General features: G+C 44.0%; 2 protein-coding genes across 8 annotated transcripts in view; one reads left to right on the forward strand and one right to left on the reverse strand.

Moving 5' to 3' along the window:
- Positions 1-15003, forward strand: part of LOC118786272 (probable ubiquitin carboxyl-terminal hydrolase FAF-X) — a 47465-nt gene extending 32462 nt beyond the window's left edge. For 2 of the 7 annotated variants that reach the window (XM_036541397.1, XM_036541400.1), the window contains exons 27-46: positions 183-291; positions 450-596; positions 805-951; positions 1511-1718; positions 1899-2119; positions 2653-2843; positions 2993-3166; positions 3253-3394; positions 3892-4648; positions 5746-5869; positions 5963-6188; positions 6677-6806; positions 6897-7082; positions 7935-8155; positions 8398-8486; positions 8608-8764; positions 9128-9340; positions 10577-10684; positions 12150-12245; positions 12563-15003. In XM_036541397.1, coding sequence (XP_036397290.1) covers positions 183-291; positions 450-596; positions 805-951; positions 1511-1718; positions 1899-2119; positions 2653-2843; positions 2993-3166; positions 3253-3394; positions 3892-4648; positions 5746-5869; positions 5963-6188; positions 6677-6806; positions 6897-7082; positions 7935-8155; positions 8398-8486; positions 8608-8764; positions 9128-9340; positions 10577-10684; positions 12150-12245; positions 12563-12700 — 3784 coding nt within the window. In that variant the 3' untranslated portion in view covers positions 12701-15003. The remainder of the gene's footprint in view (positions 1-182; positions 292-449; positions 597-804; positions 952-1510; positions 1719-1898; positions 2120-2652; positions 2844-2992; positions 3167-3252; positions 3395-3891; positions 4649-5745; positions 5870-5962; positions 6189-6676; positions 6807-6896; positions 7083-7934; positions 8156-8397; positions 8487-8607; positions 8765-9127; positions 9341-10576; positions 10685-12149; positions 12246-12562) is intronic. The other 5 variants (XM_036541401.1, XM_036541403.1, XM_036541402.1 and 2 more) reach the window with 3 other exon arrangements.
- Positions 15004-17325: 2322 nt separating this feature from the next.
- LOC118785634 (60S ribosomal protein L8) lies at positions 17326-20953 on the reverse strand. Its single transcript, XM_036540451.1, has 5 exons — positions 20781-20953; positions 20544-20685; positions 18985-19203; positions 17657-17772; positions 17326-17518 (listed from the first exon to the last, which is right to left on the reverse strand). Exons 1-5 carry the CDS (start codon positions 20916-20918, stop codon positions 17360-17362), a joined length of 774 nt encoding a protein of 257 aa, XP_036396344.1. The 5' UTR covers positions 20919-20953; the 3' UTR covers positions 17326-17359.
- Positions 20954-24436: the final 3483 nt, after the last annotated feature.

Genomic DNA, 24436 nt, shown 5'->3' on the forward strand with positions numbered 1-24436 from the left:
TGCAGCACATTCTTTTGAAACAGGGATAAAAGGCACTTAGGATGCCTCTGTGGACATACCAGTCATTTATAATCCAGCCATTTAAGAACCATTTTCCTAATGTGTATTTCCAGGAGACATAAAATAACACGGGCGTTCCAGCAGTCCATTTATATATATATTCACTGCTCTTATCACCACAGGTCTGTTCGACAGATGGCCCAGGAGCAGTTCTTTCTCATGGCCACCAGGTGTTGCATGGGGCATAGGCCCCTCCTGTTCTTCATCACCCTCCTCTTCACAGTTTTAGGTGTAAGTATCTGAAGTGTTTGTCTAGGTTGTGAATAATAGCATCTTACTAGTGTTACAAGCAAACACAATATGGCTAGAGCTTATGTGTTACTTTTTACCAATTGGTACAACTTAATTAGAGCAACACATCACTGTGGGAATATTTCATGTTTTTTCAGAGCACTGCAAAGGAGAGAGCCAAGCATGCTGGGGACTACTTCACCTTGTTAAGGCACTTACTCAACTACGCATACAACAGCAACATCAACTTACCCAATGCTGAGGTTCTGCTCAACAACGAGATTGATTGGTTAAAAAGAATCAGGGTAGGTTGCCTCATCCTTGCTTCCATTATGTTGTTTTCCTCTGTGGATTTCCAAATGGTAAAACTTAAGTTTCGGTTAATTTTTTATGTTTGTTCAACACTGGTGTTTGACCATATAGGGGACCACAGGAGGCAGTACACCACAGGATAGTTATTGATATACACCCATGGTTATTGATATCATTTTGAGTGTCTCATGTCTTTGTCAGGATGAAGTGAAAAGGACAGGAGAGACCGGGGTGGAGGAGACCATTCTGGAGGGGCATCTCGGGGTCACCAAGGAGCTGCTGGCATTTCAGACTCCTGAGAAGAAGTACTACATCGGCTGCGAGAAGGGTGGAGCCAACCTCATCAAGGTGACCATTGACATCAGACAACTGAAGCGGTTAGGGATAGGGACACAAAGCAGAAGGTAGCAGCTTCACATTGAAAGAGTGGCACTGCTGTTGAATTCCTGGCTTGAACTCCTTCAGTAAATATTCAGGAGTGTAAAATGGATTTGTAAATTGCAAGTGTGCAAGTTGCCCTGAATAGATAAGTAATGCAAATTATACTCTGCCACAGACCTGTGAGCATTGTCTCCTTCTCCACTCACTGACAGTGATGTCACATGGAGGGGCTATAGCAAGAAGCAGTTTACTACAGAAATGTAAACCCCATTTAAGAGAAGTAATGAACAAAAGGAGTGAAGAATGTAAAACTCCCTCTGACGTAATTTTTTTTGGGGCGAAGGGGGTATAGGACATGCTAGTCAGTTTTAATCTAAGTCATGCGTCAGTTGGATTTCATGGCATCTTCTCAGGGCCACAAAACATTTCCTCGTGTTCTGATTTTGTGGAATTAGACCTCACAGTATTTTGTCTCATGCCTGTTGAGGGGTCTTAACTCTCCTCCTCTGTCTCCCTCTGGCTTCAGGAGCTGATCGATGACTTCATCTTCCCCGCCTCCAACGTGTACCTGCAGTACATGAAGAGCGGCGAGTTCCCCGCCGAGCAGGCCATCCCCGTCTGCAGCAGCCCCGCCACCATCAACGCCGGCTTCGAGCTGCTCGTCGCGCTGGCCGTCGGCTGCGTGCGCAACCTCAAGCAGATCGTCGACACGCTGACCGACATGTACTACTTAGGTACGCGCCCTGGACTCTTTTAAATTCTTGCTCCAAATAAGATGCTTTCTCCTGCACTGGCCGTCCACACTGCAGCAGATTGATTTAGCGCTGGCAACAGGATTGTTGCTGCAGAGATTTCTTGTGCAGCTTAACTAAGCCGGTGTTGTATTGATTGGCTGCTCTCTCTGCGTGCTGCAGGTTGTGAAGCACTTACGGAATGGGAGTACTTGCCGCCGGTGGGGCCGCGGCCCACCAAAGGCTTCGTGGGGCTGAAGAACGCGGGGGCTACCTGCTACATGAACTCGGTCATCCAGCAGCTGTACATGATCCCGCCCATCAGGAACGGCATCCTGGCCATCGAGGGCACGGGCAGCGACGTGGACGACGACATGTCCGGGGACGAGAAGCAGGACAGCGAGGTACCGGTTACACAGCACATGTACCCGGTACATTACATTACATTATTGGCATTTAAGCATTTAGCGCTTTTATTCAGAGCAACTTACCTGTGAAAACCTGTAACCTATGTGACCTATTCATACAGCTGGATATTTACTCAGGCAATTTTGGGCTAAGTACCTTGCCCAAGGGTACAACTGCAGTGCCCCAGCAGGGGAATTGAACTTGCAACCTTTCGGTTATGAGTCCTGCTCCTTACCACTACGCTACACTGTCATCCCTCATATCATTAAGCACCAGCTATTCCCATCAGAAAGCAGGAATTGAGCCATCCCTTGCCCAATGAGGACACTCATCCTTGCTCAGGATCCAGTGACTGACTAGCAGCCATCTCTGGGCATACATGCTATGTAGGCATAGCCTGGAGCCGAGGGCACTAATATATACTAGAGGAGAGCTGTTCTTGCAGTGAGTTATGGTGGTAACTTACTTAAAACAGATTGCCGGGGGGTTTTTATTGTGGAAAGTAAGCTATCTGGCTTTGTACCCACAGAGCAATGTGGATCCTCGGGACGAGGTGTTCAGCTATCACCATCAGTTTGAGGATAAGCCGTCCCTCAGCAAGTCGGAGGACAGAAAGGAGTACAACATCGGGGTGCTTCGCCACCTGCAGGTCATCTTTGGACACCTGGCCGCCTCCAGACTGCAGTACTATGTGCCTCGTGGGTTCTGGAAGCAGTTCCGGTAATTGGCGTCTGCCCCTGCAACATTCATTTATGACGGGTGGGGAGAGGATAAGAGGCTTTGTGTTGGGTTGAAGCAGACGCACTGTGCTTAGTGCAGTGTTGTGGACCTTGATGGCAGTGTAAGAGACTGTGGATCTACCTCTGCAGGTTGTGGGGGGAGCCAGTCAATCTGAGGGAGCAGCACGATGCTCTGGAGTTCTTCAACTCCCTGGTGGACAGTCTGGATGAGGCTCTGAAAGCACTGGGCCACCCGGCCATGCTTAGCAAGGTCCTTGGGGGGTCCTTCGCTGACCAGAAGATCTGTCAGGGTTGTCCTCACAGGTGGGTAGCGCTGGAAGATGGAGGTTGAATATGTTCAACTTTTTCCCCCAGTGGCATTGGTAATGATGTCATAATGTGTTTTTCAGGTATGAATGTGAGGAATCCTTCACAACGCTGAACGTAGATATTAGAAACCACCAGAACCTCCTGGATTCAATGGAGCAATATGTCAAGGGAGACCTGCTGGAGGGTGCCAATGCCTACCACTGTGAAAAATGCAACAAGAAGGTATGAATATTCAGCTGTGAAAGTATATGTGGGAAACGTGCATTCAAAGACATTTTGATCTATTTCTTAGGCAAATATAAATAATGAAATGCCTATGTATGAATTTCTTTCTGTAAAAAGTTTTAATCTTAAATATTATAATATATAAATAAAATATATTTTTAAATATATTTTACTTAAAGAATTTAAAATATAGGAGAGTTTTGATTTGCTCAACACTTTTTTGGTCACTGCATAATTCAATTTGTGTTATTTCATAGTTTTGATGTCTTTTCTGTTATTCTAAACTGTGGAAAATAGTAAAAATAAAGAAGAACCATTCTATGAGTAGGTGTGTCCAAACATTTGTCTGGTTCTACAAATGTCCCCACTGCTCACTCATATGTTTTTGTATGAATTTTGGTTCTTTGTTGATATTGATAATCGAGAGCATGGCAGAGCCAGTTATGTTGTGCGGTTTGCAGTACGGTTGTGACCCTCGACGCTGTATCCCGCAGGTGGACACGGTGAAGCGGCTTCTCATCAAGAAGCTGCCGCCGGTGCTGGCCATCCAGCTGAAGCGCTTCGACTACGACTGGGAGCGGGAGTGCGCCATCAAGTTCAACGACTACTTCGAGTTCCCGCGTGAGCTGGACATGGAGCCCTACACGGTGGCGGGCGTGGCCAAGCTGGAGGGCGACGACGTCAGCCCCGAGAGCCAGGTGATCCAGAACGAGCAGGTGGAGAGCGCAGGCGACGCCCCCGAGAGCTCGCGCTACCGGCTGGCGGGCGTGCTGGTGCACAGCGGCCAGGCCAGCGGCGGCCACTACTACTCCTACATCGTCCAGAGGAACAGCGGCGACGGCGAGCGCAACCGCTGGTACAAGTTCGACGACGGCGACGTCACCGAGTGCAAGATGGACGACGACGAGGAGATGAAGAACCAGTGCTTCGGCGGCGAGTACATGGGCGAGGTCTTCGACCACATGATGAAGCGCATGTCCTACCGGCGGCAGAAGCGCTGGTGGAACGCCTACATCCTCTTCTACGAGCGCATGGACTCCACCGACAAGGACAGCGAGCTGGTCAAGTACATCTCAGAGCTGGCGCTCACCAGCAAGCCGCACCAGGTCAAGATGCCGGCGGCCATCGAGTGCAGCGTGCGCAAGCAGAACGTCCAGTTCATGCACAACCGCATGCAGTACAGCCTGGAATATTTCCAGTTTGTAAAGAAACTTCTGACCTGTAACAGTGTCTATTTAAACCCCCCTCCTGGTACGTATGCACACGCCCGCCCGCTTTGGAATGTGGTCACCGTTGATTTCTCTGACTGCTTTTCCTGTTCTGCCATGCCACAGAATTGTCCACCGAATCATCATGGTTTGAATTTGTGAATTTCATTATTTCAGTGGTTTCATACTGTCAATTCATAAACATGAAAATGCCTTTTTTAACAGAAAGTGTTGTTTCTGGGGAAGTGTTAATTGTCTAGGTAAATTCATCAGACAGATGGAAAGAGATGGGCTGTTGAGCGTGTGGTGAATTGACTTGTCATCACAGTGTTTAATCTCTCGTATGGTATCATATATGGATATGGCTATAAACAGAACCTCTGATCTTTTCAATGGAAACTGCCCATAGCTGTGGTCGTTTCTGACTTAGCAGAGCATGTTGGACATGTTTACATATTAACTAGTAAAGCAGATAGCAGTGTGTGGTTTGTAATGCGGAGATATCAAAAATGCCTCACATGCAGGCATAGCTGTCCCAATATCTTAGTGGTCGCATTTGTATTGTCTGCTTCGATAGGAAGGAGAGAGGGTCGTTTGCCACTGTGGTCTTCTTTCTGATAATATGAAGTTCCAAATGCCCTAGCCTACTGCAGAGAGAGCCTGTCCAATAGTGGATACTGGACTGAACATCACTGCAGATGACATCTCTGCTGTTATAAACTGCACCTTTAACAGCTGCAAGCTAACATGTGCCAGTGCATTACTGATGGAGTCAAATCTGAATTTACTGTCTTTGAAAACAAACTCTCGGCTGTTTATGTAAACCCACAGATCTCTTAAAAAGGGGTGTGTGTTTGTGTGTGCATGACTCATCATAACTGGCCTTTTTGTAATGCTCAGCAACAAATACATGTCCTAGGCCAGGTCAGAAAATTTGGCCTTCATACTTTATTGAATGTCACCTGAATGTATAGTATAGACTAGACTAGAATGGTAATGGGATTATTATAGTAATAGTCCTCTTTACAGAAGCACTGTGCTGTAAATTGGCCGGATAAGATTCCTTTTGCTTTTATTAATGATCAAGATGATGAGAAATTACTCCATTTCTTAACCATTTGTATTTGTGGTTCTAATTAGGACAAGATCATCTTTTGCCCGAAGCAGAAGAAATAGCTATGATAAGTATTCAGCTTGCTGCTAGATTCCTGTTTAGCACAGGATTCCACACAAAGAAAATAGTCCGTGGCCCAGCCAGTGACTGGTGAGTGCCTTTGGGCTTTCGCGCTTGTGATTGCTGTGCCCTGTGGGAGTGTCGGATGATGGTGCCATTGAGCCGTCTGCCTCCCGTCCTCAGGTATGATGCTCTCTGCATCCTCCTTCGCCACAGTAAGAATGTACGCTACTGGTTTGCACACAACGTCCTCTTCGCCTACACCAACCGCTTCTCCGAGTACCTGCTGGAGTGCCCCAGCGCGGAGGTGAGGGGTGCCTTCGCCAAGCTCATCGTCTTCATCGCACACTTCTCCCTGCAAGATGGACCCTGCCCTTCACCGGTTGCCTCTCCAGGACCTTCCAGTCAGGTACGGCGGAAAGAGGTGACCGTGCCATGAGCACAGATGAGCTGGAATAGTGCATTTAATTGGAGGTCTTAGCCATCGTAGCTCTTCAGAAGAATGCTTTTAGTATAAAAACCATGAAACTTGCAAATGTATTGTTATACTATAACATTAGTGGGTCTGCTGCCAAAGAACAGTAAAGGCTTTTCACAGAGACGCAGTCATCTATGGTTTACCTTTAATTACTTTTTAACATATGTATTGATTGGAGCTTTAAGTTTTGGGAAAAAAATCAATATACTTAAAAATGAAATACGCAGAAATACTGTAATTTTAATGAAGTAAAGAAGCCTTACGTTGCAGCTTGGGTACCTCCAACCAAACATTTTCCCCGGTTTTTACTTTATCAAACAGCCTTTGGTCCCATAAGTTCTCTTGGCAGCTAGTTGCTTTTGTTCTGTGCTGCCTAGAAGGTTGGAGCATGTGAATGAAACTCTTTGCCTCCGTTGCAGGCCTGTGACAATTTGAGCCTAAGTGACCACCTGCTGAGAGCGGTGCTGAACCTGCTCCGGAGGGAGGTGTCTGAGCACGGGCGTCACCTCCAGCAGTACTTCAACCTGTTCGTCATGTACGCCAACCTGGGTAAGTCCCCGCCGCGTATACCCACCCCCGGCTCCGTCCCACACGGGTGCGGTTAGCCTCCTAGCCTGACCCCCTGTCCCTCTGTTTCAGGCGTGGCGGAGAAGACGCAGCTGCTGAAGCTGAGTGTGCCTGCCACCTTCATGCTGGTGGCCCTGGACGAGGGCCCCGGACCCCCCATCAAGTACCAGTACGCTGAGCTGGGCAAGCTGTACGCTGTGGTGTCTCAGCTGGTGCGCTGTTGCGATGTATCATCGCGCATGCAGTCTTCGATTAACGGTGAGCTGCTCTCGTGAAACCGCAGTTTTAAAGTGCAGTGCTTCAGACGGGTGAAAGGATGTGGCCCTCACTGCCTGTCTTTGTGTCAGAGATGCTTTGCTCTTGGGCTCCTGAGTACCTCTTTGGTCAAGGCGCTTGCTTTGAGCTGCATGGCTTGAGTTCAATCCCAGCCGTGTCATCAGCTAATAATGACGGAGAGCCGACAGCAGCAGAACAAATTGGCTTTGTTCTGTCAAGGGAGAGGGGTGGTTGGGTCGGCCAGGGGTTTGCCCGTCTCTTCGCACAACAGCGACCTCTGCTGGTCAATTTGGTGTCCTCTAGTTTGCCTGTACAAAGCTATGCATGAAATGCCTTTCTCCAGCTCATGTCTGTCCAAGTTTGGCGTGGAGACTGCGGTGTGAAAAGAAGCAGCGCTTGGCATCATATGTTTCTGAGGAGAGCACATGTTTGTGCATGCTCTCACAAATTATTACCAAGGTTGTAGAGACGAGCACCTTCCTAGTGATACAATTAGAAATTCCTAATTGGGAGAAAAAAGAGAAAAAAGATGTTTTGCTCCAGTGCAGTAAGAGAGGTTAGTAGTAGTTTTAATATCCTTTGCCCAATGAAGATGCTCATCCTTGCTCAGGATCCACTGACTGACTAACAGCCATCTCCAGGCACACATGCCATGTAGGCATAGCCTGAAGCCGAGGGCATTGATACCTACTGAAGGATAGAGCTGCTAAGTGCTAAGTGGACTCAGGAATCGATTTGATCAAGACCATGCTGCCCTGTAAGAGCGAAAACGCCTCCAGTTGCATGACTCAGCAGAGCAGTAGCTCTTACGTGTTCTCTTACCTGTTCCCGCAGGTAATCCGCCTCTTCCAAACCCGTACGGCGACCCCAACCTGTCGCAGCCCATCATGCCCCTGCAGCAGCTGGTGGCGGAGATCCTGTTCGTGCGCACCAGCTACGTGAAGAAGATCATCGAGGACTGCAGCAACTCGGAGGAGACCATCAAGCTGCTGCGCTTCAGCTGCTGGGAGAACCCGCAGTTCTCCTCCACCGTGCTGAGCGAGCTGCTGTGGCAGGTGAGGGCCGCTTTCGCTGCAGTCTGCAGCACGCTGACCATCTACAGCCGTGTCATCCCCCTTCCAGCTCAGTCCGGCTAATTTACTGCAGTGAAACTATATTGGACCGAGGGGGAGAATTATGTTAGCTGTTGATTGAAAGGCATCAGCAGAACCAGAACCAGGGGTGAGCAATTTGATATACATCCTGTAGTCACGTGAAAGTTAGCAATGAGCAGTGAAGGTGTTTTTCTGGTTTCCAGGTGGCATACTCCTACACGTATGAGCTCAGGCCTTACCTGGATTTGCTGCTGCAGATCTTGCTTATCGAGGACTCCTGGCAGACTCACAGGTGAGACTGTGCAGATCTCTTTCGCTGCTGCTATGCATGCACACACTTGAAGCATTGCCGTATGGAGACGGTAGTATTTTTAGATGTTCTAAAACGGATTCAACTTCGCACCTCCCGCCAGGATCCACAACGTGTTGAAGGGCATCCCTGATGACAGAGACGGCTTGTTTGATACCATCCAGCGCTCCAAAAACCACTATCAGAAGAGAGCATACCAGTGTATTAAGTGCATGGTGGCACTTTTCAGCAACTGCTCAGTGGCCTACCAGATCCTTCAGGTATTGGGGGGCCATTTTGAGAAGAGCACTTCATTTTATGGTAGCCTAGAGGATTTCAGTTTCCAGTGTCCTCGTTGGGTGCTTACATACTGTGTTGTGTAATATATATAGAACAGCATATATACAACACAATATGTTAATATATATTATATATATTGCATTTGTGAAGTATGTATAAGTGCAATACATGCAAGAAGCACACTTATTTTAATGGTGCAGTTAGAGTTGCAGTATTTATTGTTCTATTTATTTTCCTATTTTTTTATGTTTATTTTAGGTTGTATACCTCTGTTCCCAACATGTTTGTGTGTTGGCAAGGCAAATTTCCTTTTTGGATCAATGAAGTTCTCTCTATCTTAACAGAGCAACGGGGACCTGAAGAGGAAGTGGACGTGGGCGGTGGAGTGGCTGGGGGACGAGCTGGAGCGCAGGCCCTACACAGGGAACCCCCAGTACACCTACAACAACTGGTCCCCGCCGGTGCAGAGCAACGAGACGTCCAACGGCTACTTCCTGGAGCGCTCCCACAGCGCCAGGATGACCCTGGCCAAGGCCTGCGAGCTGTGTCCCGAGGAGGTACTCTCACACGCCTAACCACCACTCAGACATTGTCCCATTCACTGAGCTGCATACTACACACCATGGACTCGGTTAACATACAAGTTAACATTTTTGGAATTTATTTTGTCACATCTCAGCAGAGCATGATGAGTCTCAGTTCTTACAGCAGATATGTAATAATTTTTCAGGGTTCATATGAACATATTAATCGGTGTGTACCTGTTTTTTCTTTTCTTTTTTTGAAGTGAGCTTTTCTAATGCCTTCATTGGCTTTCTGTAATGTTTTGCTGGAACTGTTATAATGCCTTTCTAGGAGGACACATTGTCCATTTCAGATAAAGATTTTGTAGTTTCTGTGCTTGAGCTAATCTGCATGTACCGTTCATATTCATATTTAACAGCTGGCGATCACTGTTAAATATGTCATTTACAGTATTCAAGACAGACTTTGAGTATTACATCAACTCAAATCAATTCTGTCTCTAATGAGCTGTTATTCATGTAATATTTTGAGAAAATGGTAATGTTATTGGTATTGTGTATATATATCGTTAGTGTGTAATTATTTACTTGCATCCAGAGCATGATCTTTTGAATTTATTTTGAATCTTAAATTATATGTATACGTAATGTAATGGCACAGTGGTTTAAAACACTGGGAATTAGTTTTTCATCCATTTGTTTAAAAAAATGGTAGAGTTTGTCTAACTGCTTTCTTGGTTGGAGTGCCCTCTTGAAGTGATGGTTTCAGTTTACAGAGTCTGTTTCTTTCATTATGGTTTTGCAAGATATATTTTGGAAATTTCAGTTGAAAAGCATTCCAAGAAATCTTAAATGGTAATCATTTACTATAGGTAGGGCTTTGAGTTTTCGATAAATTTATTTCAAATTTTTCTGGCTGCTTTTAGCCCCCCTTGAAATTGACAGTTATTTTACAGTTATATGATCATCGAATAGCTTGCTCATCAAGCTTTTTGACTGCTGGTGTTTTGTGTCTTGGTTTTTTGTATTATTTCCCTTTATTTTCTGATAGATGGCCTCCTTTCTTTCATTTGCTGAAGTAGCAAACAGTTGAGTCGTGTAATATATATGAAAATGCTATGTTTGCAGTCTGACCTAGTGGTAACCGATGGCAGAGCCAGACAACTGAAATGGTAACTTAAAGAAAGAAAGAGCAAACCACTGAAGCATCCACAACTTGCATCGTTTATTGACACTTGTATGCAATATTAACTGCCATTTCAAAAATAGTGTCACTTAACGAAGCACGAGGTGGTGTCTGAAGAAGACGCTGCGCGGAAATCGTCCTCGCCGCAGCGGCTTTTGCCAGGGGAGGTGACAGGACAGCAGCAGCACACTGTAAGACTCTTGTCCCAGCAGCGAAAGCCTCCTCTGCCACTGTTTGCCATCTCAGCGTTCTCTTGGTGTTCACAGGGCATGGCGTAGCACTAACCGACTCTGGTCTTCCATCTCAGTGTGTTTAGTCAAAGTAGGGTCTGCCTCCACCTGTCCCACCCCCCCCACCGCCCTGCCCCCCCCTCCCCCCGTCCTCCCGTCCTCCCCTGAACAAATTTAAATTGTGACAGCTGTGCGGAAAGTGATCGAAAACTCTAAGCCTTGGCTATAGTGTTCAGTGTGTTTATTATCATTTTATGGCATCGACACCACGGTACTGGTTTGAGAAATTCAAATTGAGAGTGTTTGTTAGTGTTATCACAACAACATGTTTGAGTCTACAGACACAAAAGGTGATTCTTAGGCATTTGTTAGTTAAATTTTGCATCCAGATATTTTATGGTCTACTTCATGCCAACTGACATTTTTTGGAGACCATTTGAAAGGACATTAATGTAAAAAATTACTTTGGGTCATGGGTTAATTCTGTCAATTTGGATTTTTGTCTTTACTCAATCCCACATGTTTAGAATGCCATGGTTTTGGAATGAGGAACTTTTTTTGCATTGACCATAATTTGTACACATAGCTAAATGCAAGTGCTTTACACACATGCCTCTTTGAAAGCTTACTGTCATGTGCATTCACACACATTCCTTAATCTTGTGACCGGTTTCATCGTAAATGGTTGAAGATTAACCTGGAATGAATACAAGAGTAACATGAGTGCCTGACTGTACGTGCTACAGAAACGGCACTGTGGCAGCATTACAGGCAGCGCTAGTCTGCCCATCTCTGAAACCGCTGTCCACAGCTAGCTGTGCAGTACCTGTTCCAAGCCTGCATGATTTTCAGCATATTGAAAAAGTATTCTGCATTCTGAATCGGTGTTATCCCCTCAACATCTGTTTTAGAAATATGATTTTCCATTTTTACTGTGTCCTATTTGTCATATGTTTGTACTCCGTGTGATTATCTAAACATAGCAGATAGCATGCATTTTATGTTGAAATTTCACCTACCACTCTGTTATCTGGTAAAATATTTGATTTCAGTTGACCAAATCACCTGCTTCATGATTGACACCTCAGAACTAGTGACCAGAATTGCAGTTGCACATTTTAAATGATTAGCTCATAACCATTCAGAGATGTGTGTCTGTTGGCCGTGACATTTTGTATACATGCGGTACTACGTACCCACTCAGGGTTTTGTGTTCAGTACTGTATTAACATCTTGAAACATTTGTCTACCTGTAGTTCCCCAGATACACATGCATTTTGGGGGACAGCCAGTTGAAACAAATTGTTTGGCCATGGCACTGTTTAATGGAAACTACTGTTGAAAAAAGAGAAGCTGACCATTCTGTTGTTTGTTCCACTGTATTGTGATGGATGAGGGGGCCAATGTGCTATGTTTTATTTACCAGGAGCCTGATGACCAGGAAGCTCCTGATGACCATGACTCCTCTCCCCCAGAAGACACCACCCTATACCCCCACCCCCCAGGGACACAGTTTCCGCAGGTAATCCCAATTTCTCAGGTGCAGTGTCTACACAGGAGTGCCGAACTACTGCCCACTATTTTCTATGCACTCAGCCACATAAGTGATTCCCATTAGGCCTCCTCAGGCCCGGGCCATGCCAGCTTCAGTGCTCCAGTCAGCTGCTTTTCTCTTCTTCTACCCATAGAGTGACATTTCTCCCAGTGTTCAGTGTAGGGAGTGCAACTAGTGAAATAGTGCAATTTGAAGAACAGGAACTGAAACTGTGCGTACTGTGTGTATTTATGTATTAACGTGCCTCGCAGTGGTACAGCATTGAGTAATGACTGTCTGTTCAGCAGAATAATCACCCACACGGCCAGCCATACACAGGTCCAGCAGCACAGCATATGAACAATCCCCAGCGCCCGGGCCCGCGAGCACAAGAGAACTGGGAGGGCACTGAGGAGGTCGCCCCGGCACAGACCAAGGAGTAACGCAGGGCCCCCTGCACCCCCGCCCTGTCCTCATCCGATCTCCCCCCATCGAGACACTTGATCCAAGTGCAAGACCAGGCCTTACAGCTCCTCGCATCTCTGGGTCCTTCCTGTCCACAGCTCAACTCTTTGTATTTAACCTGGAGTGGAGAGTCTATTCACTGTCTGCCCTGCAGAATATTGCTGTCAGAGATATAACCTGCCTGCAGTGGAAAGCGTATAATGTTGTAATGAACCAGGCCTGATGCTCAAGTGTAAATGACAAAGGTGTACATAGTATGTTGCTGTCTGACTGTTTGGTTGCTTCAGCAAGACTATCTGTCTGCTGTCAGGAGACTTGGTGATTTCTGAAAACAAAATGGATGAAAAAATAATATATATTTAAGAAAAGACAAAAAAATACATTTTGCTTTATGGCCTGTGCTCAGCCGTGAGGTTTGGTCTGCCCTTGGGCAGCTTTGGTTTGTTCTTTCAAGAAGGACAAGCATTATCCATGTCAACCACTTGAACCGTGCCAAATCAACTCTCCGATCTGAGTTGGTTTTTGCATGGGATATTGGAAATAGCTGGGTTAACTTAATGACAATTTGTTGATGTGGAAAGTGATGGTGTTACATTGTTTTTGACCTCTCTTTGCCTTTCTCATTCTGGTATTAATGCAGTCCTTTTAAAGCTCTAGTTCATACATACGCTGTAACATTTAGCATGGCTTCACACCAGACTAGTGTTGTAGCCAAGATATATGACCATAACAGCAGCAGCTGAGGTCCCCAGTTGGTGGGGAGGGTATTTGATTTTTGCTCACACCTCAGTGACGACAGTAGGATCCAACATTGTACACATATTCCTTGGATTTAACATTTTGGCCGTCAGTTTTGGTGGAACAATCAGTGCATAGCTTAAGAAACAAGACTTTTAGAAAGAGAGAGGAAAGTATATATGCAATGAATTGCTATGCCAGGATGCCTGGAGCATAAATAGACTGTACTTGGTGTGCTTGTTTTTTGTTTAGATTAATTCCTAATATCTCTCCAGTCATTGCAGCCCAGAGGAGGGGGAGGTCAGACGATTCACGGTCCTACTTGAAGGCGGGCAGGCATGGTCTTAGAACTCTTCATTCTTGGGGATTAGAGAAACCATAAAGCAGGGTTGTATTATAAATAACTGCTGGTTAGTCATGTTGCAACTGTTAAAGGTCTTGCTAAGTACAGCATCATTCTTTAGGATTAAAGGAAAATGATTAAATACTGTATTTAGTTGGTAACTTGAATGTGTTTTTTTGTCAAAAATACCAAATACTCCCTGCAAAAGTCGAGAATCAGCCCGCCCTATTATATTTAAATATTTTGCTGTTTTATTTTATAGAAATTATTTTGCTGATTTTCTCACAAAAGGTAGAATCTGATTTAAGAGGAACATTTTTGTCCTTGTGTTATTTTTAAAGAGGATATTGACTGTACAGAGTTCTGCGCCCTGTTTTTTGCCGACTTTTGTTTTGGCCATGGTGTGACGTTGAATTCTGAAGCTACCGTCGCAATGTGAACTTTCACTTTGTGAGGTTATTTTGTGCACAGAAATATTACAAAAGAGCATTGCGCCCCTTAGCAAGAATAAAGAAAATGGAATCTTCACACTGTAACTGTCTCATATTTTATTTATGGTACATTGTAAATACCTTGTGCACGTAAAAAAAAAGACAAAATAAGAAATGTAAAGGATTATCAAAGGCAAGGAGCAGCAAATCCATGGAGAGAGAAGACTTGACTGCTGTGCTGAAGACATTGTGTGGGGAGGAAAAAAGCATGGATTTGTCGAGGGTTAGCCGGAAAAGTATGCCAAACGAAACCAGTGGCCTATATAGATGTCGTTTTCACCGCGCTGTGGAAGCCTGAGGAGCCTGCCACCCATTGCAAAGCATCGTGGGAGAAGCAGAGGGTGAGCGGGAGCCACAGGAGGAGAGGCGAGCTGCAGCGGCAGTGGAAACCCGAGGGGTGTGCCGCTGCAGACCTCCACGGCTTTGTACAGAGACTGGTCCAACCTTCCCCTGTCCATAATGCACTACAGCCCATTTTCCTCACATTCTTCCTTCAGGGGACAAAAATGCTTCATTGTTTTAGCCTGTAAGGTCTTACCATTTTTCCTTTCATTTTTACTTTTTTCTTTTGGTTGTCTTTTTGTAAGTGTTAATTGGATCAGATGATTGCCTTCTGACTTTGTTTTAAATATTATACAGCTTTTTTTGTGAAAAATGCATGGATGATAAAAATCCCTTGATCTGCCTTAGAGCACTGTACAAACCCAGCACACTGTAAAATTATACTTTAAAAATGAAAATAAATAGTATTTGAATTACGCCTTGCAGTATGTGCTCTTCCACTGTTCCCCATCCCAGCGTGACCCCACCCCCCCTCTTCCTCCACCCCTCTCCTCTGGCCAGCAGCTGTGTTAAATCCCTCCTGTGCCTGGATGGGTCATCAGAAGGAGAAACCATGGATGGTTGATACTCTTCTTTGAGCTGAAGGAAACTAGCTGTCCCTAGGTCATACTACTCTGACTGTAATGCGTGCGCTTACATCAGCATTACAGACAATTCATTCTCACCAGTCTGCTATCACTGATGTTGGTTTTAAAAACATTAATGGCTAAAGCCTCCATCCCATTTGTGACTATACCTGCATTTTGAATGGCGTGTGGAAAGTAGCATTAAAAGGCTGTTTTGAATATATGTAGTGTAATAATTCAAACTGCGAAATGCTGATGGAGGGCATTGTCATTGTGTGCTTACATAAGCTCCAAATGTACAACTTAAAAAAATAGAATCACTCTCTGCTTGTTTGTGTATTCCTAATGGTGGTAGAGGGTAGAAATAGGCCTTCACTCGTGGAGAGAATTTTTCACAGGATATATTGTGTGGGTTTTGATGTTAGCACCACTCATTGAATATAAAAACCAACAATAAATGATTGTCTAGAAATACATAAGATTTAGAATAAGTTGGAGTATTGCATAAGATGATCCTTGATTGATGCAGTGGCCTCTGCATTAATAAGCGATAATGAAATGCAAGTGAAGATTTTGCATTAATAAATGGCATGCAGTTTTGCTGCATTGCCAACACATGGAGCCACAGTACATCCTACTAATACTTAAATGGTTTTCAAAATGCATTCAGTCCCACAGTGCATCATATTTTTGACTTCGATGACATGGGGGCATTTCCTATAGCCTGTATTGATGTTCAGGCACATCTGTAGGATTTCTGACCTCTCCTGGTAGAATTTCTCCAGCTCCTTCAGATTTCTTGGTATATGAATTTAAACTTCTGTATTGAGTTTGAGTTGCACGTGCTCTATCAGACTGGGGTCCAGAGAATACAGTCACCAGATCAGAATATTGGTCCCAAACCTTCGTATACTTGGACGGTATAACTCGGATCATCATAATGCTAGAATGGCCATTTTTGACTAGGCTTAAGGTTCTTAGCACAGGAAATATATCTTTAAACAAAATCCAGGTATAGGTCTGAAGCTATTTGTCCCCTGACATTGGGGACAGGACCAGAAGGCACTAATATTTTTGTACTTCACGGGCATGATGTTCTCAGCTTTCTGTGTTGTTGCTGCCAGTCGCTGATCAACTGCTGTGGCTGTGAGCTCAGGAAATTGGGCCTCAGCGGAGACTGCGAAATAACTGGCAAGAGCCGCATCACCTTGACTGCATATGTAGACAGGTAATAAAAGGGAGCCATGTTAGAAATAGGCTGAGTGGGCAATGTCTCCTCAGAGGCTTGCACTATTCTGAATGACATGTGATTAAATGAAGTGTCACCTGTACCGGACTGCTACAGGCCCTGACCCTGGCACCAAGGCAGGGGTACGGTGTACCACTGTGAATCAATATTACAGAATTATTAATATAGCAGTACGTGTCAGCATCTGACACTGGCACAGCACTGTTGTATTCCACACATGTCCTCGCCTACTCTAGGCCCTCTATCAGATGAAAGATTCATAACACATGCAATATTAATGTTCATTCCTTACAGAAGCACATTTTTATTTGTAATTTCAATTTCAATGATTTTTGAGATACTGTTTTTGGATTGAGGGCTCCCTCTAGTGACCACACTGTCAATGAATTTATATAATGGTTAATGACCAAAACCTCTGCTGCACACCTTGAACAAGATTTTGTTCTGTAATGCTACCACTCATTTTGAATTTATTATGCTTCGGTATTTTTCCAGTTAACTTAAAAGATTATTCACTTTCCTCAATACATTTTAATGCTCGCAGCTGCAGCTTTGATCCCCAGGTAAAGAGTAAGGCATCCTATTCCTCACACACTACCAGTCCTCCTTGCTCCAACTGTATAAACACTAAGCTATGCAGATTGCACTACACTGCAGTAACTGCTAAGCAAATAATACCTCTTTCTTGTGCTCAGGAAGACATCAAGACCCCACACACAGGGTGTTCAGAAATTGGCTGCTTAAAGCTTTCATTTCTGTAAACTAAGAGAAGCTTGCATCCTGCAACATGCTCCAAATTACAATTTGATCCACCAGTGCACATAACTCTTAAATAAATCAGCAAGCCAGAAAAAGACCCAGAAGATCAGCCAGCTTTTTTGGAAGGTTTTTTTATTCTGAAACTCTCACTAATTTTCCTTCTCCTGGACAGTCTTTGTTCCGCGCAGTCTGCCGGTGCGGCGGGCAGCGATGAGACCGACCTTGCGACCGGCGGGCGCATCCCTCCTGATGGTGGAGGGCTTGCCGATGTGCTGATGGTTACCACCACCGAAGGGATGTTCAACAGGCTAAGGGGGGGACAGAGGGTCAGAGGTCAGCAACTAAGCAACAGCCTCATCGCTGATTCCTTCATCTCACAAGAATATACTCCAGACATGTACATTGTTTTACTGTATGCAAGAAACAACTACAATTATCAGACTTACGTTCATGGCCACACCCCGGACACGAGGCCAGCAGTTCCTCTTGGCCTTGTACTTATGGTAGGCCCGGCCTGCCTTCAGGATGGGCTTGTCAATGCGACCACCACCTGCCACCACACCTGAGAACCGCACAAACACATTAATAACAAGCCATACACATACTGTGGCTCAGATTATATCGCCTCAATGAACACCTGTGCTGCAAACTGGAAAATCCACCACAAATTTTCTTCACATTTTGAGATGATTCCAACTGAAAAATATTTGTTTTTTTCAGTGTTTCCATAGGAGAGCAACTCTCTTACAGGGCTCCTGTTCTCTGTCAGCTTACATTTTCATCAGAAAATAATATTAGACGAGATAATGAACATTCTGTGGTTCAAAGGAGTGAGGCACATGATTTTTTTTTGCTTTAAGGCGAAACTCAATGTCATTATTTCCTTTTTTTACTGCGTCATTCTCAAGGAATACTTCTGTCACTCAAACAGTGGTACAGGGACCTTGTTATGCATGAGCAATAAAACTAACTGAACCTAATATGCCATTATTAATAACGTCAGGAACTTGGGTAATAACTGTACAGGTAGGACAAGGTGCAACAACCTTGCGATATCATTTAGGTCCATACTCTTGAGTCAGGAAGAACTGGCCAAACCTGCAATTTCTAAACAGATCTTGCTGGCTTCACCACCTTGTTATCAGAGCACCATTAACGAGTTACACATCAAGAATCAGGCGACTGGGTTCAAAAAGCATGAAAGTGTCTGACTCTGCAGATGGGTTCATGACTTCTGGTGCAAGATTTTGAATGTTACATTACATTACATTACATGCATTTAGCATGGTAACTGTTTAGAACTACAATACACAGTCTTGGGCAGTAAGGCTCAGTCTATGCTCAGAATGAGAACCATTACGGAGGGAGCCACTTGGGAGTCCCTATTAATATCTCCTTTGATTCCATCATTATTAGCAAGCTAGCAGAGATGTAGTGGTAAAAGTGCCAAAGCTGTCACAATCTCAATTTGCACATTACCAGCTAATCACAAACATTAAAATATTATGCACAAAACTGGCACACAAAGCACCTTGCACATTCCATTTAGATCCAGAAACTTTTTGCTTTAACAGTCTGTGCGCTCAAAGTTTCCAACTCACCAGGGGACACGTGGCTATTCAGATGACTCTTACAAAGCATGCAACAGAAAACAAAGCTGACCAGTTTAGAAAAAAAATTAAACTTGTGACTTTATTAACACACTTGTAAGTTATAGTTTTTTTCTGAAGGAAGTAACCTCTACACACTCAAGAATGATGAGCAAAGTCCTCACCGACAACAGCCCTGTTCGCAGAGGAGATAACCTTCTTGGAGCCAGAGGGCAGCTTGACTCTGGACTTCTTGGTTTCGGGGTTGTGGGAGATGACGGTGGCGTAGTTGCCGGACGCGCGGGCCAGCTTGCCGCGGTCGCCGGGCTTCTCCTCCAGGCAGCAGATGATGGTACCCTCGGGCATGGTCCCCACAGGCAGCACGTTACCAATGTTCAGCTGCGCTGCAGGACGGCCAATAAGCTTCATTAGCTCTGACCGGGTACAGCTCGACAGTAAAAAATGATTGAACTTAGTTTTCTGAGATCACAAGCTACCTGAGTAAAATTACACAAACGGCCTCATGTTCGCTAGAAAGCTACCCCTGCTACAACAGCTTTAGCAATACAGCAAAGTGGTAGTGATTCAGTATCTTTTGTCCACATTCATTTATTAATTTCTAGCTTTTAACACAGCTACCCATTTAATCTAAAAATCTGTCTATGTTTTTCTGAAATTCAGAGCTGGAAGCCATGAAATGTGAGAATCTGGAAACCACTTTCAATACCACAATTTTTAAACAACACTGCCAGCAAATATCACTGCAGGTGGTAAAATATCTTTTACTAGAGCCACAATGGCCTAAGCAGGGTGTCACTTAACTACTTCATGCCAGCACCAAACCTGATTTAGATGCTTGATTTACACTACACACTGCCACTATTTTGTCGTGTTTGGCTGCTGCAGTCTCTCTCTCTCACCCAAATTTGGCATTTTGGCTTGTCTTCATTGCAGCCTCTTGCTGCATTTTTTGAGCACTTTTTCCAGTTCATGCAAACCTACTTTTCGGAATTGCTAAGCGCACATTAGGATCATCTTACTTGCGACAACATTCCTGTAGTCATGCAGGAGTGCTGAAACAAAACAAACGCATTCCTCCAATACCCTCCCATGCTGCCAACAGTATTTACTTTTTACATATTTACTGCAAAAACCTCTGTCCTTGTGCAGGTGTGCTGAAATGAGACAAATGCAATCCTCCTAGGTGCTTGATGCAGCCAACAGCCGATTTTCAAACTAAATGTCCCAGTGTACCACAGTGAAATGGGCACCAACTTTTAAAGACAGGCACTACTCCGGTGACATCATCTGAGAAACATGAAACAACCTGGAGGATGAGATAAAGGAACCCTGGCCAGCGTAGCCATCCCTATCACCGGTGGAAAAAAGGCAACTTTATTCTGCCACTATTAGCTCCCGATCAGCCGTAGTTGGCTCATGACACAGCCAGTTTTAAACTCAATCTGTTGGGGTCAGTCAGACGTCGAGACAAATGCCTTGCCAATGAGCCAGTAGGGGCCCCTGCAATTCTGTCTATTCACTCCTCTTCTGCCCATTCATGAGATAACACAAAAACATCACAACTCACCACAATCCTCAGTTCTGTTTAAAAGATCTCTCAGCCGTACACTGGAGAATCAAATCAATTTACATCTTCAAGACATCTGTATCTGAAAGTGTTCTCTGTGGGGAAGCGGAGCGAAGTTCCCCATCACAGTTTAAATGGTACATGGCTTCCCCTTACCCTTCTTGCCGCAATAGATGAACTGGCCAGTGTGGATGCCCTCAGCAGCGATGAACAGCTCCGTCCTCTTCTTGAACCTGTAGGGGTCACGGAAGACCACCTTGGCCAGGGGGGCTCCACGGCCAGGGTCATGAATGATATCCTAAGAGCGAATAACACACACACACAGCCAATTCGTAGTTAATAGGAGCACACACTACCTCACCATATTTGTACAACAGTTTTTATTCATCTCACCTTCACAATCCCCTTGATATAGCCATGGCGTTCAGCAAAGTCAATATGCCGGAGTTTAGCAGCACCCTTCCTGTGCTTGACATGGGCTTTGAAGACGGAGCCTGCCCCCTTTCTCTGGCCCCTGATTACACGTCCCATTGTGGTCTGAACAGAATAGAAGTTGAATGGAAGTTAGCACCAGAAGCCACAGAGCCAGTACATCAAAAAGCCATCTTGCACTCGTTTAACAATGCTGTTTTCACACATTGTGACGGCCTTCTACAAAGTTAAGACATCCTTAATTCTCAACAGCACTGACACTGTACGAAACACCAAAATTTCATTTCAGAACAGATAGCTCGCTTGACACTGATCCTTTATGTACTGTCCACGTGGAACGTTGACAACAAACGGAAGCGGCAATCAGCTGTGCAGCAGGAAATGGTCCAGCAAAGCTACATTTATACAGCAGCAATACTCAGGGCGGTCGCTAATAAGTACATGTCAGGTGTTAGGCGAGTTGCTAACTAAGTATGCAAGCTTAAATGAGAAATGTTGCGATTTTACCCACGTTTCTGGTAGATAAGTTAGCAAGCTAGGTCCAACACTGTGGTTAACTGGTAATTCAAGCATAAAATATGCCCATTTGGAAATGTAATCACCTAAGACAAACTAGTCAGTTGTATAAAACGAAAGCACAGCTTTGAAATGTTCTACGCAAGTAAATGAGTGCTGTCAGCTAACAGGACAAGTGAAATCTCGGATCACTGCACATCTCAAGAGGACTGCCCTGAGTCGGTAGCGAAACAAAGGTTGTGTTGGTAAAATTTACAATCTTAAACTTCAACTGAAGGATTAATATGTTTCTGGAGTTTCGTTGTGCAATTACAGGGACTACACATCATTGGATGGGTTATATAAGGTGAGATTCACACACGATTTTGGTCGAAGTGTTAAGTCACAATTCTCCTACCTAAAGCCGGCTGACTGAAAGAGGACGTGCAAGGGGGAGGAGACCATTTCTTCCGGGTAATCTTGAATGAAGGTTGATGGGAACTTGAGTCAAACTAATCCTCATATTTTGCAAGATCGTTAGGCTACCAATATACGCAGGAAAAGAATGCACTTCCTTTGTTTGATTTAATACGGATACATACCTTAATACTGAAGCAAAAAATAATGTTACCCTTTTGCAAAATAGATAAATTGTGATTTTTTTTTTCATTAATCTGAAAAATGGATGTTTTGCCGTAATGATATAACTCCTGACATCCTGACATACATCATGGAAGAAATACGTAACGTAAGAACAAAGATACGAAACAATCCACATTCGCTTCCCCCCCCCCCCCCCCCCCCCTTTTATGCTTTCAGTGGACTGCAGATTGATGACTTTTTTGAGAAATGATGCTGGTCGACCAAAATCACAAACACACTGAGTTTCTAACGCTATTATTTTAATTTGTGTTCTGGTGTATTTACGTCAGGTTTCACGAATATATATATATATATATATATATATATATATATATATATATATATATATATATATATATATATATATATATATAACTGAATTAAACAGTCAAATGAAGTAGATGTGGAAAATTCCGTTAATCACACAGCTCTTTGCCCGTATGTGTGGTTTAGTCCCTAGATCCTATGAATACCATCTTCAAGATCCAGCATCAGGGATTTCCTCAGCTGAGTCATTTAAGCCCCGTGGTTAAAGCTGCAGCGTCAGTGTTCTGCCTTTGCTTCTGCGGGATCATGTGTGACGTAAGGGGCCAGAGTTCTCATTTTGGAAAGACGATGGAAATACCAGGGGTCCCTGCATTCGTGGTCCTCACTCTAGTTCCTGATCCAGAATGCTTGGTCTTTGGGCCCGGCGTGGAAAGGCAGCCACAACGAAGCACTCTACTGCAGGAAAAATCTTGACTTTCGGCCAGCCTTTGTACTACTATTGTAGCTGGCCTTGTTCGGTGAGAAAGAGACCTACTGACAATCTGGCCAGCATTTTGAAATTGGCTTTAATCCCCTTTCACATAAAACAATATCAAAATATGCAGATGCTGTAGGGATATTCTCATATTAGCATAATAACCATTATCAAGCGAGCTGGCAGAGGCTCCCTGAACACAATAACCTATCAAGTATAATCACAACTTCACAAGGGACTGAAGGAAGCATGAACAAAAAATAAATAACATGAATAAATAACAAATGAACAAATCAAATGGTTTTAAAGTTTTGAAAATGAGATATTATCTATATATAGACACATGCACATGAGAGGGTTTAGAGTGCTTGGGGTTGAGGCAGTATCATTAGCCTCTGTGGGGATAAAGCCTGCTTTTGAAAGCTGTCAAATCCCCAGCATGTTTATAGCATGTTTGAAAAGGTATTTAAGCAGTACCAAACTCACCACTTGGTGGCAGCAGTTCAATTCCTAGATGTTTCTGTAGTCCATGACATATCCTCCTCCACCACCTGAGCAATCACAGAATCCTGTGTGCATATAATATTTTACTGGATATAAAAATATTTTTTTATTCTTGTAATGCTTTTAACGTGTTAAAGTGATATAATTTCTGTGGTACTGTGTCATGACTAATGAATCTTGAGTGGTTGTTGTATCACCTGTTTGGGGACACTTAAAAATGTTTTTCACTCTTTTATTTGAAACAATCACATTTTCTCTGACTTTAATATTCCTCAATTATATTATGTCAAATAATATAATAATATATGTCTACTATGCCCACAGGGACACTGCTTATGATGTCTCACAGACATGCAATTGTGAGAAAGGAATGTGTGATACACTGTGAAATAAAGAATGTATTACATCATGTATGTAAATACACAAAGTTAAAGTATTGCCATTATTAATAATGTCAGGAACTTGGGTAATCAATGTACAGGTAGAACAAGGTGCAACAGCCTTGCGATATCATTTAGGTCCATACTCTGAGTCAGGAAGAATTGACCAAACCTGTCATTTCTAAACAGATCTTACTGGCTTAGCCACCTTGTTATCAGAGCACCATTAATGAGTTACACATCAAGAATCAGGTGACAGTACGCATGTAATGCATTGAACTGAGATTGTAATTTTTCAATAGATTTTTTCTAGTATGAAATACAGACGTGCATTCTACAACAGCGTTTCTCAAACCTCTCCTGGAGTACCCCCTGCCCTGCAGGTTTTAGATCTCTCCCTGCTCCAACACAGCTGATTCAAATGATCAGTTTGTTATTAAGCAGCTTCAGGAGTTTATAACGAGTGGATCATTTGAATCAGCTGTGTTGGAGCAGGGAGAGATCTAAAACATGCAGGGCAGGGGGTACTCCAGGAGAGGTTTGAGAAACGCTGTTCTACAACATATGCATGAGATGTGACAGCACCAGCAGTACACAGAGCTTTTTCCTCATAAGCAGGGGATAGACAAAATAATGGAAGCACCAAACAATATATGAATATCTATTAACTTATAACATGTTGGGCTGCCCTTTCCTTCTTGGAATGTTGTGATTCAAGTTGAACTGTTTCTAGTGGGATATTGGACCATTCTTAAGGAAGAAAGGCCTTCTGCACTCTGTGTCCTAGATTTTCCTATAAACATTCAATGATGTATAGATCTGGTGAGGATGGTGATATGACAAATCAAATAATT

This window comes from Megalops cyprinoides, chromosome 11 (genome assembly GCF_013368585.1).
Source record: "Megalops cyprinoides isolate fMegCyp1 chromosome 11, fMegCyp1.pri, whole genome shotgun sequence".
Lineage (NCBI taxonomy): Eukaryota > Metazoa > Chordata > Actinopteri > Elopiformes > Megalopidae > Megalops > Megalops cyprinoides.

Bases quoted from the DNA above. Each gene is read 5' to 3' on its own strand.
- LOC118785634 (XM_036540451.1), bottom strand. From the start codon at position 20,918: ATGGGACGTGTAATCAGGGGCCAGAGAAAGGGGGCAGGCTCCGTCTTC. The intron at 20,686-20,780 runs GTGAGATGAATA...ATTCGCTCTTAG, and splicing joins ATATCAAGGGGATTGTGAAG to GATATCATTCATGACCCTGG. The intron at 19,204-20,543 runs GTAAGGGGAAGC...GCCGTCCTGCAG, and splicing joins CATCTATTGCGGCAAGAAGG to CGCAGCTGAACATTGGTAAC.